Genomic DNA, 20,224 nt, shown 5'->3' on the forward strand with positions numbered 1-20,224 from the left:
GTGACTTGTACTGATCTCTTAACTTCCTCTAAAGGACACTGGATCTGATTGAAGATAAACCTGCTTCACATATTTAACCAGTTATTCTGAACTGGACGTTTGTAAGTGTAATGTATCAGCCTCAGACAGTTTTAAAGACAAGTTATTATGTTAAATTACATGTGCCAATACAACTCTACCAGTGGAGCAACATTCTCACATCACAGGGATATCATTATTTTATTCAATCTAATTATCAAAATGTTGCCGTGACCTGAAGACAGAGGTGCTGGCAACATCACGACAACTTCTGATGCAATCTATTTTATAGGATTGTTTCACCATACATTTTATTCGACCATTTTGTCCCATTTTATTGATTTCTTCCTCACCTGCTCTTTACATGAAAATCAGCGCTATTGCTGCTTTACAACTGGGATGTCGGAGCTCACACTGGTTGTCACCTGGAGTTTGTAAATCATCTCTTGAGGAATGGAGCAGACCTCCCTGTTTACAACATCTGCCTTCTTTGGGAAGTGACTGCTTTTAATGTCTGTCATAAACTCCCGAGTTTCAATGTCTGTCAGGTAAGTTTTAAGACAACGTTACATGACGTTTTGTCATGTAACAGAACTGATTAATACAAGGAAGCTGTAGGAAATATAAACTGACAACGAAATTATTTTGACGTTCATTTGGAAGTTCATCTTATTTAAAATAATAAAATACAAACAAAACAGGCGTACAATTATAATAACGATAATAATTCATGTATGTTAGTTTTTGCAGTCCTTAAGCTTACTTAAAGAAAAAAAAACCTTGAAAAGATTGTCAAGACACATTATAAGTGGTTATCATATTTATTTGATTAGCTATAATCGTCGAAACTTTTTTTTTTTTTTTTTTTTTTAAATTTGTTCAAAGAAGAGTGGTGACGTCATGACTGTGCGCCCACATGTGGACGGGTCAGAGGGGTAAACGGGGCTGTCGGACGCCGGGTAGCTTGTCAAATGAAATCCTGGCAGTCGTTGAATAACTTCTCCCACACCGCTGTTCTTGTATCGCAGAGGACGAGGCCCGACGAACACAGCCGCCAGCAGACATGTCGTACTGCAGACAAGAGGGTGAGTTTGATCTGGTCGCGCTCATTTTCCTTCGCGGTTCGTCCAATGTCACGGAGCGAGCAGACATGCTAGGCTATGCTAACATCCAGAAACGGTGACAACCTACTGCGGCGCTGCCCGCTTTAGCTAACTGGCTACGAGCTAAGCCTCCAGCAAGAGTCGAAGTAGGCTCAGATGGGCTGTGGTGTTTCTGTGGTCTCGTCCAGTGAGTGTCACGAGTCGGGAGAGCTGTTATTGATCCTGTCGGAGCTGTTCGGAGCAGCAAAGCTGAGCAGGGTGTCTGCAGGGTGTCTGCAGGGACAGCACTACTTTTTACTTGGAGAAATGACACAACATGATTTTGGCGACTGTGCGATTCTGTGCTCGGTTATGTTTACAATAATACAACATATATGTATGCCATATCATATTAATTATATATAGGTCGTATTATCAACTATTAATCCTAAGGGGTAGACGAAAGGCTGTGTTTGTGAATGAAGGTGTAGACGAAAGGTTGTGAATGAAGGTGTAGACAAAAGGCTGTGTTTGTGAATGAGAGTGAGCGTACTGTGCCAAACCAAAAGGTCACAGGGGGGGTCGGCAACCTGTGAGGTCACATACTGTTGTTCTTCGAGGCATAAACAGGAACAGACGGCTGTCCCGAGGACTCCAGGGTGTGAAGGAAGACAACCACCACCTCAGCCAACCAACAAAGGGACACATCAATACACATGACTTTTTGGTGTCTGGACTATAAGAAGACTGGGTCAAGGATAGTCAGGAGGTCAGACTTCGTGAACTGACACATACTCTGTCAGGGAAACATAGTCTGGACCCAGAGCTCTGTAAACTGGTTATTCTGCTGCTGTTAAATAAATATCTTGAAGCCTGACATCTTCTCCTATTGCCTCATTAAAGAACACGCAGGACTGGGGGCTGACACATTTTGGTTACTAGCATGAGCCCAAGTCCAACACGACAGACATCCCAAACGTCGTGCTTTCTACCTTTATTTAATCCCTTCTTTTTTTTTTTTTTTTTTTTTTTTTTCTCCTTTTAAGGTAAAGATCGTATCATCTTTGTGACCAAGGAGGACCATGAGGCACCCAGCAACGCTGAGCTGATTGCAGACGACCCCAACGACCCTTATGAGGAGCAGGGTTAGTCATTTCGTCTATGGACCTGGTTTCCAAACTTTTCTCAAAGACTTACACCAGTTATTCAGTGTTGTGTCAAGCTGAGGAAGAATTTAAGGACTGTAAACGAGCAGAGAGGCTGGCATTACTGGATTTTTAGTTCCTGAAACACATACGATTACCATATCTTGCATTTTCCATCATGTTAATTGATAGTGTCTGCCTGTATGTCTCATTAGTTTTCATGACTATGAATTCCTGACTTGTAAACAGCATTCACGTCGAGATCTACTTTGTGATTATGATTTATAATCCCACCATTTGTCAGTAACTAAAATAGAAATACATGAAAACCACACAAATACGGACACCTCACATCAGCCAAAGACAGGTGTTCACATTAACTCAACTCCCATTTAATGAATATAAAATAATAAATGAACTGTGTGTACTTACTACCATCTAGAACGCTTACAAGTCCTAACCGTCAGGCTCTTTCCAATCTCTAATGTAACAACAGCAGACCGCCCCCACATCTTTTCAAATCTGTGCCCCAAGATTGTGACAGTTTATTTGTGAAAATGTTTAGTCTTTAGACTAATTGGAGATAACTGATGACATTATCACCTGTGGACAAGTTCCTCCAACAGACGGACACGTCACCAACGGCTGTTTTCATGTGTAAAATTGGTGGACTGTCCCTTTATAGCCCCCTTTGCTCGAAACCTAAAGTATGGCTGTAGTATGAGCAGATTTCTGTGACACTGGCTCGGCAATATTAGCTAACAACCTGCCTCATTTAGTTGTTGCCGAAGTTCTAAGTGATGCACAGAAATAATGTGACGGTACCACAAGAAATGTACAGAAAACCTGCACAGACAGAACACTGTGATATGAGACAATCAAAACTGTCCTGACTGTCGCAGACAAGTACGTTTCCAAGAAGGATCACATCACTCACAATAAGAGTCAGATTGAGAAAAAACAGTTTTCAGGGCTTTTAATTCATCAAGGTGATTTATTGAGTGGTTTCTGTCGGGTTTCTTTAGGTCTCATCCTGCCAAATGGAGACATCAACTGGAACTGCCCGTGTCTGGGCGGCATGGCCAGCGGACCGTGCGGCTCTCAGTTCAAGGAGGCCTTCTCATGCTTCCACTACAGTCAGGAAGAGGTGAAGGGCTCCGAGTGCATCGACAACTTCCGTAACATGCAAGAGTGCATGCAGAGGTACCCCGAGCTCTATCCCCAGGAGGAAGATAAAGCGAGCTCCAACTCTGATTCAGCCTCTGCTGCCCCATCTGACAATTCTGCCTTATCATCTGAGAGTGACTCTCCTCCAGCCACTTCAGAGGTCTCATCTGACAGTACTTCACCTCCAGACGTCCAGACCGCCAGCTAAAGCCAATCAGTCATCAGTCCCAGGCTCTCGTTGTCTTTGTGCAAGCACTGCCCAGCATAAATGACTCTCCATGAGGAGCTCTGATTGGTCGAAGAGGGCTTATTGACACGGCTATGAAACTCATGGGAAATATTTGCTGGCCATCAGAGAAAGACTTGCAGAGAGTCGTAGCGCATGTACAAAAATATAGGCTGCTTCATTTATTGAGCACTCAAAAATCATTGAATAATATGATCACTGACAGTGAGCCAAGCTATTGCTTGCAGGGACATTAGCAGAAAGACTCACTTTATATGCAATTAATTTGCTGCTTATTCTCATGTCAATCAGAAGCGCTGTTTGTTAGCATTTGTTGTGTGGGTCACCCTCAGATGGTCAGGAGTAACACTGATGTACAACAATTCTGTTTGACAGAAATCTGTGCTGTGTGCTGTGACCACTAGATATTTTCATCTGAGCAATGTTCAGCTGTTTTACCTCAACAGAAGACAGGTTTGACTCCTACTTCAAATTCCTTTCCATCATTTGAGAGACCAAAACACGTAATTGTCAAGAAAGAGAGGCAGCTGTTAAAACGTCTGTGCAGTTTACATGTAATGTTTCTGTGTTTGTAGAAACTTCAGGGTCTCCATCCATAGCTGTTGCAGTACCAACAATGGTCATTATTTTTATGAATGGACTTTACATCAGGCCTCTCGCATTTACCTGTGACTGCCTAAATGTTTTTGTTGTCTTTACACTGTCTAGAGTCTTCAGTTCAGTCGGATGCTGTGGTTACTATTCAATGTCATCCTGGCCTTATAGGACTTGATGGTTTTCTCGAAAATATCCAGATTAAAATGATCGTTTAACAATTTCAACTTCCATTTTTATTTTGTTCTGAAAACAGAAAACAACATCTCAGTTTTTTTGTGGGGTAAACATTTACGTTTATTAGATGAGACATATATGAAACAAAGGGCCCTGACTGGATGTGAACTGGAGATATTGGATCACAACCAGTGCCTTAACCCTAAGGCAGAACAAATATTTAGGAACTAAAACTACACTTTGCCAGTTCACATATGTTCTATATAGTTACATGACTTCCTTGATCTTTTGTACATGGTTCTTTTCTAGTAAAAAAAAAGAGGAGATACAATATTCACAGAACATTTGTTAGACTTAGAGCTTAACAAATCGAGGTATTTTACCGACTTGTAGCCAGATCTGAAGTGGAACGGTACAACACAAAGACATTCAGTCTGACCGCCAAACATTCATCCACATTTTTTCCAGTCATTTGTGTTGCACAAATACATGTTGTGAGAACTTTTCTTCAGTTTAGTGAAGTTTAGTTGTTTATGAGTTTGAATCTTGTGTTCATTTCCCTCTTGACAATGATTTTCAGTCTCTTGTCTGAATTGTCCAAGGACTCATGAGTATCCTCTGATCCGCTTGCCTTTTTGGATCACATGGATCATGGGCAGCCGTTCCTCAGGCCCTCTGATATGAGTAGACCAAGTCGAGGTGTCCATGGAACCACTACGCTCTGCATGGTGACCAGCAGACGGCCTGTTCCAAGCTCCTCTGGGCCTGCAAGCAGGTACTCCATACCTGGAGAAAAAAAAGATGCTTGAAGTCTGTTGTAGAAAAATGTGAAACTAGATACTGAAAAATGTTGTGCTTTACTCCGACAGAAGTGGATCCTCTTGTAGAAAACACTGCAGCGTCTCTGTGTGTCCTTGGGACAACTCACAATTGCGCTATGTTAAGCAGGCAATGCGAAAACTGGAAAGGAAGTGGCATTCCACTAATTTAGAAGAATTTCACCTGGCCTTGAAGGATAGTCTAATATCATATAAGAAAGCTCTTCGTGAGGCCAGAACTGCATATTATTAATCATTAATGGAGGAAAACAAGAACAACCCCAGGTTTCTTTTCAGCACTGTAACCAGGCTGACAAAGAGTCACAGCTCGGTTGAGCCGTCAGCACCAACTTCTTATCGAATAAAATTGTTACCATTAGGGAGAGAATCGGGCAGACCCTTCCCGCCACTGTCACTGATGTGTTGCTAAGCACAGCAGCCCTGAAAGCAACTGTGGGACCAGATTTATACCTTAAACATTTCTCTCCTGTTGAGCTCTCTGAGCTAACTGCACTTATTTCCTCATCTGGATCATCTACCTGTCTCTTGGATCCCATCCCAACTAAACTCCTGAAGGATGTCTTCCCTTTAATTAATACTTTCATATTAAATCAGATCAATATATCTATCTCATTTAACCAGCTACATACCGCAGGCTTTTAAAGTGGCTGTAATTAAACATTCACTTAAAAAGCAGACTCTTGATCCAGCTGTTTTAGGACACTACAGACCAATTTCCAAACTGCCGTTTATTTAAAAAATCCTTGAAAAAGTTGTTGCAAATCAACTTTGTGATTTTTTTTTTTTTACAGAGAAATGGTCTGTTTGAAGATTTTCAGTCAGGCTTTAGAGTTCATCATAGCACAGAAACAGCTCTCGTGAAAGTTACTAACGACCTTATATTAGCCTCAGACAATGGACTCGTCTCTGTACTTGTTCTTCTGGACCTCAGTGCTGTTTTTGATGCGATTGATCATATGATCTTATTACAGAGATTGGAAGATGTTGCGGGGATCAAAGGAACTGCATTAGACTGGTTCAAATCCTACTTATCAGATAGATTCCAGTTCGTCCATGTCAACAACAAGTCTTCCAGATAAACAAGAGTTAGCTATGGAGTTCCACAAGGCTCAGTGTTCGGCCCAATACTTTTCACTTTGTACATGCTTCCATTAGGAGATGTCATCAGGAAGCACTGCATCAACTGCCATTGTTATGCAGATGACACGCAGCTATATCTTTCTATAAAACCAGACAAAACAAATCAATTAGTGAAGCTTGAAGAATGTCTGAAAGAGATAAAGGCCTGCATGACCAAAAATGTCCTGCTTCTAAATTCAGACAAAGCGGAAGTTATTGTACTTGGTCCTAAACACCTCAGGAACTCTGTCTCTGATCACTTAGTTACTCTTGATAACATTGTCTTGGCCTCCAGCACCACTGTGGGGAACCTTGGAGTCCTCTTTGATGAGGATTTGAACTTTAGCCACCATATAAAGTAAGTCTCCAGAACTGCCTTTTTTCATCTACATAATATTAATAAAATCAGGAAACTCCTTACTCAGCATGATGCAGAAAAACTAATTCATGCATTTCTTACTTCCAGGCGAGATTATTGTACTTCCTTGTTGTTACGATGTCCAAATTACTCATTAAAAACCCTGCAGCCAAAATGCTGCAGCAAAAGTACTGACGGGATTTAGCAAGAGAGATCATATTTCTTCTGTTTTAGCTTTGCTTCATTGACTTCCTGTTAAATCATGAATATAATTTAAAATCCTCCTAATGACTTGCAAAGCTCTTCATGACCAGGCTCCATCTTATGTCATAGATCTTATAGAACCAGATCATCCTGACAAAGCACTTTGCTCTCAGAACGCTGGCCTGCTTGTGGTTCCCAGAGTTTCCAGAAGTAGAATGGGATGCAGAGCCTTCAGTTTTCAGGCTCCTCCTGTGGAAACAGCTCCCAGTTTGTGTTCGAGGGGCAGAAACCCTCTCTAGCTTTAAAGTTAGACTCAAAACTTTAATTTTTGATAAGGCTTATAGTTAGGGCTGGCTCAGGTAGCCCTGAACCATCCCTTAGTTATGCTGTTATAGGCCCAGGCTGCTGGGGGACCTCGTTATGCACTGAGCTTCTTTCACTCTCTACACACTCATATCTCACCATTACATCTCATTAACTTCATGCTTTTTCTCTCCCATAGTTTTTGCTTATTGTCTGTTGTCTCTCCATTCAGTTCCCTCGCTCGCGTAGTTTCTGTTCTTTCTTTTGTAGATGTCTTGGCGATGGAGCTGCATGTCTCTGCTCTGTGATTGTCAGCCCCACAAACAGTTCTTCTCTTCTATCTCTATGCTGTCCTTTTCTCTCTATGCTCTCCTCTCACCCCAACCAGTCGAGGCAGATGGCCGCCCACCTCTGAGCCTGGTTCTGTCGGAGGTTTCTTCCTGTTAAGAGGGAGTTTTTCCTTCCTTCTGTTGGAGGTTTTTCTACCTTAAAGAGGAGTTTTTCCATCCGAGCTTATGTGGGAATTGTTGAATTGTTGGGTTTCTCTGTATAATGTTGTAAAGTTCTGCTGTAAGGACTTTAATGTGTTAAGTGACATGAAATAACCTGTGTTGTGATTTGGTGCTATATAAATCAAATTGAATTGAATTGAATTCATGTACCATGAATTATTTTTCTCTATCATGTTTGGAATGTGTCCTACCTGGGTTTAGAATTGGACAGGTGCAGCCGCGGCTGGTCCAGGACAGAGGATAGATGCTGATGGTCCCCAGGACGAGTGCCACGCGGCCCGATCTAAGGACCTTGCGAACTTTGACCTGCACTTCTGCGTAACTGCCTTTGTCATAAGCAGACAGCACGCTCGCCTTGATCACTGTCATGGGCCACAAAGAAACAGGACTGAAGAGGCATTTTGAAGCGTCAGTCACAATGCAGATTAATGCACTTGTCCAATTAACAAGTGTTAAACAAGGGGAACATTTCACATATTTCTTCTTACCATAATCATGTTTGGTCTTGCAGAGGTCAGACACACTTCTCAGCTTTTTCTCCTTACAGTTGCACTTCCCTGTTACAGACATGGAGTTATGCTCTGATCCAAATTTATATCCATACTATGATTTGATTATTTGAATTTTCACGATGCAAATAAACGTCACCTGTGTAATGCAGAGCAGAGACTGCAAGCTCCTTTGACCATTGTACCTCTTCTTCAATGGTGAACATATGATCCAAATCAGGTATTTTTCCACCAATGGGCACATTTAAAACTTGATTATCTGTGTAGCTGCAAAGATAGAACAGAGTATGTCACCTGAAGGTCCACACTGCAGCTAGATTTAGCCTCTTTTAATATTTGGTGAAAAATGTGGCCACAGGTTAAGTACATGACGTGTACCTGTCGAGACACTCCCCAGTGATTGGATCACATCTGTGAGAGCAGGGACACGGTTTGCAGCCTTCCTCACCAAAGCCCCAGTAGCCAGACAGGCAGTGGCTGCAGCTTATTCCTCCAACATCCGGTTTACAGTGGCACTGGCCACTCCTCGGGTGGCACCACGGTCCCTCCTCTCCAGGCAGAGGAGGCAAAGAGCCCTGGGGATCACACCAGCAGCCTGAGAAGCAGAGACACAGATAGAGGTCTGTATGTTTAAGAAACACTGTTGTTAAATAATGAAATTACAACAGTGCCAGCAGATGGAGCTACAAAACACTTGTGGCTGAAGGCACCTGAGCCCATCGAAAGCCACAGAAAGTGAGTCCCTCCGTCCCGTCCCTTGACTCTTACGTGTGCAGGCGTGGGGGGAGTTGAGAGGCAGAGATGGGTGGCGGTGGTAGCCGTGGCGACAGCGCTGGCACCTACGCCCGATGGTGTTGTGTTGGCAGTCCTCACAAACACCCCCACTGATGCCGCCGGAGGAAAGCCACGCCCGCTGAGAGAAGTGACAGCTGTCTGCATGGCCGTGGCACTCGCACTCTATAATCACAGCGGTGTGTGATGTCATAGCAGGTAGATAGACAAGGCAAGGTATGGGCGTGAGGTGGGGAAGGAAAGTGGACAGGGAACATGGGTAAGAATGGGCAAGTAATAAGTCTGCTTTTAGTTTTTTATGAGAATACTTGTGCATGTGCTGTCATCAAAATGATTTGCAACCTGTGTTGACATGAACAAAACCGAAAACATTTTAAAGATTAGGGTCCAAGCATCTTGACAAAACTCTAAATCAAAGGTACACTGACCAGAGGTGACCGGGACTATGAGCCCATCTATGAATAGGCCTAAAATAATTGGTTTTAATGTGTTTGTACACCCCAGCCAGCTCAGACGCTCTCCTACAGTGGCAGGCTCTGATTTAAAACTGAAGCATCTTAAAATATAAAAGCATTGCGCATCTAAAAAGTAATCTATGTATTTAAAGCAATACTTTATCCAACCTTAAGAGCAACTATGGATTCAATTCAGAATAGACACATCTTTGATAATCCCTCCACACTTTAAGATTTCATCTCTGCTCACTGATCAGCAGCTGTGCATTTCCCATTGGAGGTAACTTACTCTGGCATGGGTGGGACTCCCCGCTGCTCCCGTTGGCAGGCCTCCAGGGAAGATCATTGAAGAGCAGGGCACACTTCTCACAGTGATCCCCTGCTGTGTGGTGAGTACACAGACACCTGCCGAACACCTGGAAGACACATCTAGCGCTGTTCAACTACTTCACCCACATTAACACACGTTACAGACACCTGCCGTCTAGAGAGCCATAAAATACATCCAGGCAGGTGGTGGGAAGTTTAAATCAAGCTATTTAAAGAAGTTTAATTGGCATTTTATTCTATTAGCAAGTACATTTAACATCTGGACCTCTTTACAACCATGTTTTGTGAGTCTGTAAGGAACACAGACTAGTGCAAAAACCCTCTTCCACAGACTTTGTCCTTTTTCTTTGACCCAAAAATATACACACACAGGACAAGCTACTCACCATGTTACTGTCCTGACTTTTTCCATGACTGCTGTTGTATGGTACACAGTACTCAGCATGCCCATGGCACAGGCAGGTCCCTCTGGCTAGTAAAGTATAAATAGCATAAGGTGCTGAGGCTGAGCTTCCTGTACTGGGTGTGTGTGTCATAGCTGAGGCTGTGGGACTTATCCATTCTGCAAAGGGAGTCAGGGATGCTGGACAGGTCTGAGCTTTCAGCAGTCTGATACGGAGATTTGTGAGGGTGAGGCGGGCGAGAGCCTCCGGACTGTAGGGGTCGAGTGATTTAGCAGTGCTGGGGTCGAGAGAACGCAATATTACCTAGGAGGAGAAAGAGCACTGAATTACACTCTGTGCTTGAAGTGGGACGGTACTCAGGACTTCTACATTTTCCTCGTTGATGGACAGTGACTTTTTCTTGCACACCTGCACATTTCACAAGCTGCTGCTATTCTTTTCTGCCCTCTCCAAATCAGATTATCTAGGCGATCCATAATGCCCCCAAATAAACTGCATTACCCAGGGGGCAATATGAGAAGCTCACCTGTTCCCATTGTCACCTGCCTGCTTTTTCTATCCATGGAAGTAATGTTACATTCACCTAACAATATTGTTGGTTTGGCCCAAAAAGACCACTGAGACAACCCAAACAGTCAGACACAGCAGAGCTTTGAAAGTCAACCAGAATTAAAAGTTCTGCAAGCAGCAAACTAACATTAAGAACACTGCTAGCAGAGAAAACCCTGCTGATGTAATGTTAGCATCAGCAAAACACCTGCAGCTATAATTTAGTTCAAACCTGTAGCATAATGTCAGTATGTGAATATCTTATTCATTATTAATAACGGTATTGTTTGTCTCCCTAGACATTTCCAGTGCTTGATGAATTTAAGCTACCACTAAAAATTCAGTCAGCCGATACAACCAGAGTCCATGAAAAACAGCTGTAATTATCTTTGGTCGGTCCAACTTCCTATATCCATTTCAAATTGAAGGTAAAGCAAGGAAAGGACCGGTGAGGTAGAATTACAAGAAATCGTAGATATAGTTCGTAAAATAAAATAAACTTCAATAGAAAGGTAAATTAAATTATGTTGTACATCAATAATACCTCCTTGTGTCATGCACTTAATGATTTGCTGATGGCGACTGATACACACGGCAGCAGGTGAAAAAGGGGACTACTGGCACTAATTTTTTTTCTCACTTCAAGCACTGATTACATCTCCATATTCTCTTACCTCCCCACCACTGCAGGGTGCAGCGCGAGTATAACGGGATGTACACAGTGAGCCTGGCTGGAGAAAGTCATCAGGCAAATCAAATTCCATGCTGCAGTTGTGTGCAAAGAGCTTTACAGCTTCCCAGGTCTTTCCAAAGTCAGTTGAACGTTCAATGGTCATGGCAGCTGGCCGGGGTGACCTGAATACCAAAACCAGATGAGACAGGCAGAACTGTGTTTCCAGATCCAGTCGTATCTCGTCCTGCTGCTCCTGTGTGGCAGCACCTCCACCTGATGCCCACCAGGTATCCGGATGCATGAAAGGGTCGTCAGTCATGTGAGCAGGTGGGTGAGTGTCCTCAGAGCAAGGGTGCGGGGTCACAGGAGGATGAGGGCACAGGTGATGGTCGAGGGTGCTGTTTCCACAGCAGCTGGAGAGTGTGAGGAGGGTCCTGCCACTAGCCAGATTCCCCACGGGTGGACTACAGGCATGGTCCACACATCTAGACACTGACACAGAGGGTAAAGGATAGTCAGTGAAAGTCTCATGTCATAGCAGAATATTTTATTAAGAGATGGTTGGGGATTTCAGATCAGTGCTTTTGGGCCTGGTGACAGAAAGGATTTAAAAAAAAAACAACAAAAAAAACAAGCATTATCCAGCACTGACATCATGAACAAAACCAAAGTCCTACTCATTGTGTTTTTCATGAATATTTAATTTGTGTGACCATTGTGCCACTGCTGCTGCTGTCACAGAATCCTCCCCTTTCCCCCCTTTGAACAGCATTTAGACTCTCAGGTTACATGGAATGAAAAGACACAACGCAGCCACAGCCACACTATAAAATTGATCAACAACTGATATGACATTTGCTTTACTGTTAGGACAGCAAAAAAAACTGAACATGTCGCCTATTTCACTGCAAAACAGGAACCGTGAGGTCGTCAGTTTCCTACAACTCTAACGCATTACATCAAAACTGCGTGAAAAACGGCGTTTAGCGACAATGACGTAACTGATTGAGAAAAACAGCATCCAGATGATGATGCCCCTCACCTGCTCCGCTCCGCGTCACAAACAAAAATAGCCAACTGAGCGCCAACAGCATCTGGTGTGGACCTGTCCCAAGCATACTACACATTGTCATCCTCGTTTCTGCTGTTTACAACGTACATGGTGCGATAAACGCCTTCTCGCAGAAATGAGTCCCAACATTATGCGTAGCCTATTCAACAGATAAACGCATTTTTCTCTCAATTACGCAATGCGCAAAGTGTCCAGATGAATCCAACAGTATTTTTTTCCGATGTCCTCCCAGGGTTGATGTTGACAGTTGAAGATCAGATCATCCCGGGGACAGCTTGGCCACCTCTCTTTGAAAATAAAAGTCCCAAATGAGGCAAAAAAAAAAAATTATCGTTTCTTAGTCGGAACGCTCCACATTTGACACCGAATTTAAAAACAAAATGTTATTCATTTCCATTTGATACATGTTTGTCATCCTCCCTTTTCAGCAATTAACTACAGTTCTTTTCTGTTGTCATAAATTCATGTAGGCCTAAATGTTTCCATTAATTCCCAGTCGAGCTTTGTGTGCCAGCCAAGTCCAGCGCTCTACGCGTTTACGCACAGGAGAGGAGTATGTGCTCTATTTATACATGGTTCCCCTCCGCCCCCACCACCTACCCCTCTCACACACACATACACACTGTGCGGATGCTGCGCTGTAGGAAGACTAAAACAAAACTGGATCGAGAAGATGTATTTTTTCCAATCTTCCCGTCATTCATGCATGGTAACTCCCCCAAAGGTAGTGCGCACAGGGACAGATTGTCGACTGGCACGGGCTCGTCAATGCTGTTAATGTGAACCAGCCGCACAACGCATGCCAGCGCGATCAGGTCCATCCACTAACCAGGGCCTCGTAATACGGCCTGGGAATTAGTTTATCTGCTTCGGCCCTCCTGTTTTTCAGCAGCTGCAATTACCAACGTTTCGTTGAAGTCTAGTTAGAAGAAACCTGAGTAGGGAGACAAAAGTAGTCCTCAGAGCAATTACTTGCAGCTTGATGGGTATTGTGGCACAGAAAGAATCTATCAGCTTGGAGTTTCATGCAAATGAGTTAGATCAGAAAAGGGCCTTTCTCCCATCTGCCTGCCTGCCTGGATAGATTACTGCGTCATTCTTCATTACAACACTGGATAATAAACACATGGTATGATACATGACAGTCTTTCTTTTTTTAATTCTTTTCAACCATAGGAAACATACGGTACTATGCTAAGCTTGATGTATTTTCCCTCCCTGGCACACACACTCTCTGACTTGGAAGAATAAACACAATGTCTCTTTAGTTTTATGGCTTAACTTCAAATCCAGGGGGCTCAGAAAATTGGAATAGACACAGAGAATTGGATTGATTTCAATAAATGTCTTCAGTGCCATACAAATTGTTTACAGACCTGCCTGCTTGCTTTTCTCAACACTGGAGATCAAAAACAGAAATACTGAATACTTGGATAGACCGATGATGATGATGATGGTGATGATGATAATCTGTGTGATATTTGTACAATATGATTTTGTTTTAGAAGGCGCCAGGAGTTTACTCACACCATTTTGTTCTTATCAATCTGAATGTTTTTGGATTTAAAATGCTAAAAGTTTTAATTCTCCACAGTCACTCACCTCATGTACAGCATCACTCCATGTACTTTTGTCTTTGTTCACCCCTTGCTGTTTTGTCCTTTCATCTTTCTGTCCTCCTGCTTTCTACTGTAACACCCGCTAGTGTCTGGCAGGCCTCCATACAATAAAACCCCAGAGGCTGTCCTTCATCTTCACACATCTTTCTCCTTTAGTCTCACTACAGTGGTGCAGTATATGCTAAGAATAGCTTTATGGGAGATTAGGATAATTCCATTTACGAGGGATTAGCTGTTATCTGGTAATGTTAGTGGCACATGCATAGTTTCTGTCCGCTTTAGCTTGATTTTAGAGTCAGCTTTGTCTCATTGGGACACATGGAAATGAGATTCACATCCTTTCAAAGTTTGCTTGGGAGGACCTGTGTGCATTTGTGTTTAAGGAGGAGGGGTAATGGATAAAACATAGGGTCAAATCATCTGTGTGGTCCAGCTTTGGTTTCTGGTTCAAAAGGAAGTTCATATTCTGAATTTTGAAAAGGCCCTAAAATTGCAGTGTTAAATGTAAGTAAGGTCAGAGCCATAAAACATTTACAAGAACAGTGAGTGTGATAAATGTTTGCAAGTAAATTACATTTGGTTGCTCATTTAGGCTTCAAAATGAAAAACACATTGAACTCTGAATTGACTAAATTGTAGTAAAGGATCATTTTCTGTGATATAATAATATAGACGTACCCACAAACAATAAAGTGCTTGTTTAAACATGTGCACATAAACATGGATAAAAAAAACGAATCCAAACCACTGTTCGCAACATGTGTTGCATTCTGAGCACTGAGAAAACATGTGGCTTTTTTTTTTTTCCATCTAGTACATTTCAGCAAATCCATTCTCTCAATGTTCAGTATGTATCTGCATCAAGGCTCCCAGCTTTGAGAGTTCAAATACCAGCCCAGAGAGGTCATGGGGATCTCCTACCTGCCCCATGACTGCCTCTCTAATTGCTCCTCTTTCTCTTATTTACAGGGCTTAATGGGGGCCGGGGTTTAGAGGGCCGGGGTCAGACAAACTGGGAGCCCCCACCTCCCACCCTTAGTGTTAGTCTGGGCTGCTCATACATGTGTGTGTGGAGAGCACATGGTGTCACTCCACACTTCTCTATCTCTGTCTCCTCTTGATCTTTGTGTTCTATATGTCAGCTCCTATGTTTCTCCGGGGATGAAGAGGATTAAGCGGCTTCCTTACATGACCTTCCTGCCTGTAGGCCTCAAAGGCCAACATGATCAGTCCTCGATTTGTTTCTCCAGTCTGAATTAAAATGTCTCCATTTTGTTCATGGCTTTTTTGTTTACGGCAAAACGCAGTACAATATCATATGGCGGTATCTACTGGGCACAAGCACAATCAATGGATGCCTTGGCTTTTACAGGAAAAACTATATGGGACTGATGCCTGATAGGTTCAATAAATTCTAGATTAGCGTCACAGTCTTTAAGATTATACAGAACAATAATTCCTGAATACTTTATCTTAAAAACTGTCACTTGACATAGTTGGAAGTTAAAAGGTCAACATGGTAGTTCAACAGAGAAGGTCTGTAGTTCAAGTCCAATCCAGAGATAGGAACTGTATTTCTTCAGGATAATTTGAGTGGGTCTGCTGCTTGAATTTATTATCACTGTGAGCATGATAACCAGTGTGGACAGTTTACAAAGGCAGTCTCTCCTGTTGATGTATGTTGTAATGATCCTGGGGTCACAAATTGATTTTTATTAAGCACAGATAGCTTAATACCTTACTGCCAACATCACTGCAACAACACGTTCCTGTAGACGCATGCTGCACAACATCAGGAGAATACGTCTTCTTCTCACTCAGAAGGCGGCGCAGGTTCTGGTCCAGGTTCTGGTCATCTCACGTCTGGACTACTGTAACTCCCTCCTGGCAGGTCCACCTGTTAGTGCCATCTGACCTCTGCAGCTCATCCAGAATGCAGCAGCTCGACTGGTCTTTAACCTCCTAAATTCACTCACACTACTCCACTCCTCCTCCTCCTCCGCTCCCTTCACTGGTTACCAGTAGCTTCCCGCATCCGTTTCAAAACATTGGTACTTGTGTACCGTGCTGCGAACAGATCAGGTCCAGTCTACATCCAGGACATGGTCCAACCTTACATCCCAGCCCGCTCCCTCCGCTCTGGATCTACCAATCGGCTTGTTGTTCCCTCGCTGCGAGCTAAACACTCTACAAAATCACGACTGTTTTCTGTCTTGGCTCCTAAATGGTGGAATGAACTCCCCACCGACATCAGGACAGCAGAAACTCTGTACATCTTCCGCCGCAAACTAAAAACACACCTCTTCCGACTTTTACCTTGAACAGTAGAACTTTAGTAGCACTTAAAATGGCACTTACTGATAGCACTTTGTAGTTTGGCTTTCTTGAAGAAATTGTATTTTCCTGATTCCTGTTGTTCTGGGTTTTGTACCCTCATGGTTGAAATGCACTTATTGTAAGTCGCTTTGGATAAAAGCGTCAGCTAAATGAAATATAATGTAATGTAATGTAATGTACAGGTAACTTGTTAACCTGAACATTTTTGAATGTGCATGCGACTGTGTGTGCTTGTTCAAACATTATAGGCTTAGATTGCATGGTGCCTCTTTGATGTGAGAGAATGAATGACACAGATTAAGTTGTCAGGCCAGAAAGTGATAGAGGCCAGATGAGGCAGGATGAAAAATCAAGTCCTCTGTAAAGCAACTGGGGCACATTGCCAGACCAATAATGTGTGTGCATCTGTGAGGTTGTGTGTGGATTTGTGAGTGTTTGTTCACAGAGGAGTTATGCCCATAAACTTTTACATATGTGTAAATGACGGGAAGCTATGCGGAACTGTTTCCATTTATTCTTTATTAATTCTTAACAAGGAGGAATTCCAGTAATGTTAAAGAGTGGCTAACTTGAAGAGTCTTCAGTTGAGTGGTGATGGCTTATTTATAGCTGAAACTCCTGTTTAATATTGGACAGCAAATTAACCTCCCACCCACAAGCACACACTCCCTGTACTGGCCCCTTCAGTCTCATATTTCTACCCGACTTCTTTTGATCTGTGTATGATGTCATTGACTAACAAGCTCAAGATTTATTTTTGCGTGTCATCAGAGCACTCACAATAAACACACTGTCTCTCTGACACAGCAACACATGCATGAACATGAACACAATTGACATACAATTACTTGATAACTCTTTCCATTGCCCACCCACATAAACAAACTGGAACGCCAGCACACACACTGGCTTTCTACAACAATAACACACACAGACATGTGTTAGAGATTCCACACACTGTTTTCTTATTCTTCCAGCTCGTATTCTCACACCCACGTGGATAAACCATACTGACTTGGCTTACATAATGATGTATTTTAAGTGTTTTGAACCACTTCAGTGAATTCAAAGGAAACGTAGAGTGGCACATTAAAAACGTGACATAAAAATGTAAACAGCTGACCAAAGACAGAGGAATAATGTGGTAGGATTAAATGATAGCCACTCAGGGGGGTTCAGGATAAGTTATGGATGACAGACTTAACCCTTAAATACACCAGAACAGTTTTAGTTCATTTAGTAACTCTGCAACACTGAGATTTCCCTGCTATGTTGAGTATTTTATGGGTCTGACTTTGGTTCCCTCCAAAAGTCGCACTAAAAAAAGGAACAAATGAAAAGAAAAATCAGATGCAGCTGTCTGAGGTCCCAGGACATAGGTTGGGGCTCCAGACTGTTTCTCATGTCTGGCCACTTTGCTGCTTTGAGGCCCTTCTCAACTCATTAAACCCGTCTTTATTGGCATGCCAAGTCCACCTGTAAGTCATCCAAACCATGATGGCAACTTCAGCGTGTGCAGGGTCACTGTTAAACAACAGTACCTCATATGACAGGGCAAAGTCAGAAATCAAACCTATGGAAACAGCCTCGTACATATGTTGCGGGTACCTGCTTTGCACTTGTAAAATGTGTTGTCACAAAAGACTGTGATGTTAATAGGACTTTTGCTGCCCTCATAGCGATTCTATTTTATCCATGAACTGACACTTGTGACATTCATTGACCACAGTGTTGTCACCAGACACCATCTAAAGGAAAAAAAGAGCTTTGAAAATGGGGTGCAGTTATGGGAACAAGGTTGTAAGCAGTAGGTGAAAAGGATTTTTACATTCCGGGAGTTTGACCTCCATAGTGTCAATGTGGAAGTCACGAGGAAGTCTATAAGTCTGAGGCAAATGAATGATCCCTGCATGTTTCCCAATTTTTTGTATATAACTAAACAAAATTTTGTTTTATTATCGAGAAATCTTAACAAGGCTTTCCATGAAACTAGATAGTACTATTTTGTCTGTTTCTTTGCGCAAATGTCAAAATAAAGTCATATTAGTGTGTGCCCACATTTGTGGCTGGATTGTGGGTTTATGCTGAAGAAAGGAGGTATGTGGGAATACATGCAACCACTAAACCATCGTGGCTTGCCCAACAATGTGACAGTAAAAGGGGGCTTGCGAGTGTTTGATCCTATCAGCGAACATCTGGCCCTCAGGAGGAGCTAAAGTTAGCAGCACATGCTGAGGTCATTAGCGTAAAATAGGAGTTATATTCACAAAGGCAAGATGCTCACAACATCTCAGTACTGTAAAAGTAGGAAGGAGGAGGGCAGAAAAGAGGAGAAATTATTTAATGATTTTGGGAGGAGGAGAGGATAGATTACACATCTAGGTGATTATTAAAGTGACTAATACTCTTTAATGGCCAATGTTCTGCTTGATCTTTCATTTCAGTTGCCCAACAGCAGATATACTAAAATGAAAGAGTATGAGGTGAGGCCTAGAGAAAGAGGAGTACAGTTTGGATCAAGGATGTAACAAAGCTTGTTCGGGTTTAATCAGGGCAATTTACCCAGAGCCACTACCCACATCTGTCCAGGCACGTCCCTTCTCCACGGTGGGCCCCTGGCTACAGAGTATTGCAGAGTGTTGGCTGCAGTATTGTCAATCAAACATTAAGAGGCAACTATGTTTTGGGGACCACCAGCTCATCAGAGACTTGTGGTTCTCGTGGTTTTCTTTGGAACCTCTCTCGGCCGGATCTCCTCACTGATTTTATCAATAGCACTGGCATGTGTTAATCATTAATAAACTGCTTTGGTCACGATGGTTTGAGTGCTGAGACCAGTCTGATATGATAATGTCATTATTAGATGTGGGTTGTTTAGATCCGTGGGGAAGTCTTTCATTTTCATTTCCTCTATGGTGAGGTCATCGCTTTGGAGACTGAATTCTATTGAGAGGAATCCAAAGAAGTGGAAAACCTCTAACTAAACCTTTCAACAGGCCCATCTTGAATAATGGCAGACTTTGGCACAGAATTACAACATCCTCAGCGTCCATATCAAGTAACCATGTGTATTTGACCTGTTCTCTTGGTTTTACTGTAAAGCATGTTATTCATGACCTTCTTGCAGTGATGCAGTACATCCAGAAAGTATTCACAGCGCTTCACTTTTTCCACATTTTGTTAAGTTACAGCCTTATTCCAAAATGGATTAAATTAATTTTTTTCCTCAAAATTCTACACACAATACCCCATAATGACAAAGTGAAAAAAGTTTGTTTAAAATTTTTGCAAATCTATTAAAAATAAAGAACGAAAATATAACAAGTATATAAGTATTCACAGCCTTTGCTCAATAATTTGTTGAATCACCTTTGGCAGCAATTACAGCCTCAAGTCTTTTTGAGTATGATGCTATAAGCTTGGCACACCTATTCTTGGGCAGTTTCTCCAGTTCTTCTTTGGAGGATCTCTCAAGCTCCATCAGGTTGGATGGGGAGCATCGGTGCACAGCCATTTTCAGATCTCTCCAGAGATGTTCAATCGGGTTCAAGTCTGGGCTCTGGCTGGGCCTCTCAAGGACATTCACAGAGTTGTCCCAAAGCCACTCCTTTGTTATCTTGGCTGTGTTGTCCTGTTGGAAAATGAACCTTCGCCCCCAGTCTGAGGTCCAGAGCGCAAGATGAATGCAGCAATGTACAGAGACATCCTTGATGAAAACC

The 20,224-nt window shown here is 42.6% G+C and overlaps 2 protein-coding genes across 2 annotated transcripts; one reads left to right on the forward strand and one right to left on the reverse strand.

Moving 5' to 3' along the window:
- The first annotated feature begins 942 nt into the window (after window positions 1-942).
- chchd4a (coiled-coil-helix-coiled-coil-helix domain containing 4a) lies at window positions 943-4,474 on the forward strand. Its single transcript, XM_069151769.1, has 3 exons — window positions 943-1,103; window positions 2,147-2,245; window positions 3,271-4,474. The coding sequence occupies exons 1-3, from the start codon at window positions 1,082-1,084 to the stop codon at window positions 3,618-3,620; spliced, it is 471 nt and encodes a 156-aa protein (XP_069007870.1). The 5' UTR covers window positions 943-1,081; the 3' UTR covers window positions 3,621-4,474.
- Window positions 4,475-4,497: 23 nt separating this feature from the next.
- LOC138199508 (netrin-4) lies at window positions 4,498-13,093 on the reverse strand. The gene is made up of 10 exons (XM_069151682.1): window positions 12,520-13,093; window positions 11,479-11,969; window positions 10,238-10,558; window positions 9,811-9,937; window positions 9,043-9,231; window positions 8,653-8,869; window positions 8,414-8,541; window positions 8,254-8,322; window positions 7,957-8,127; window positions 4,498-5,216 (listed from the first exon to the last, which is right to left on the reverse strand). Exons 1-10 carry the CDS (start codon window positions 12,608-12,610, stop codon window positions 5,080-5,082), a joined length of 1,941 nt encoding a protein of 646 aa, XP_069007783.1. The 5' UTR covers window positions 12,611-13,093; the 3' UTR covers window positions 4,498-5,079.
- Between the last annotated feature and the right edge of the window lie 7,131 nt (window positions 13,094-20,224).

Source organism: Embiotoca jacksoni, unplaced genomic scaffold, assembly GCF_022577435.1.
Source record: "Embiotoca jacksoni isolate LCO1_2020_lvr unplaced genomic scaffold, fEmbJac1.0.p SCAF_1, whole genome shotgun sequence".
Classification (NCBI taxonomy): Eukaryota; Metazoa; Chordata; class Actinopteri; family Embiotocidae; genus Embiotoca; species Embiotoca jacksoni.

Coding starts and splice junctions, on each gene's coding strand:
- chchd4a (XM_069151769.1), top strand. CDS start 1,082: ATGTCGTACTGCAGACAAGAGG. Junction 1,104..2,146: donor GTCGTACTGCAGACAAGAGG/GTGAGTTTGATC, acceptor TCTCCTTTTAAG/GTAAAGATCGTATCATCTTT. Junction 2,246..3,270: donor CGACCCTTATGAGGAGCAGG/GTTAGTCATTTC, acceptor GGGTTTCTTTAG/GTCTCATCCTGCCAAATGGA.
- LOC138199508 (XM_069151682.1), bottom strand. CDS start 12,610: ATGACAATGTGTAGTATGCTTGGGACAGGTCCACACCAGATGCTGTTG. Junction 10,559..11,478: donor CACCCTGCAGTGGTGGGGAG/GTAAGAGAATAT, acceptor TTCTCCTCCTAG/GTAATATTGCGTTCTCTCGA. Junction 8,542..8,652: donor ACTGGGGAGTGTCTCGACAG/GTACACGTCATG, acceptor CTATCTTTGCAG/CTACACAGATAATCAAGTTT.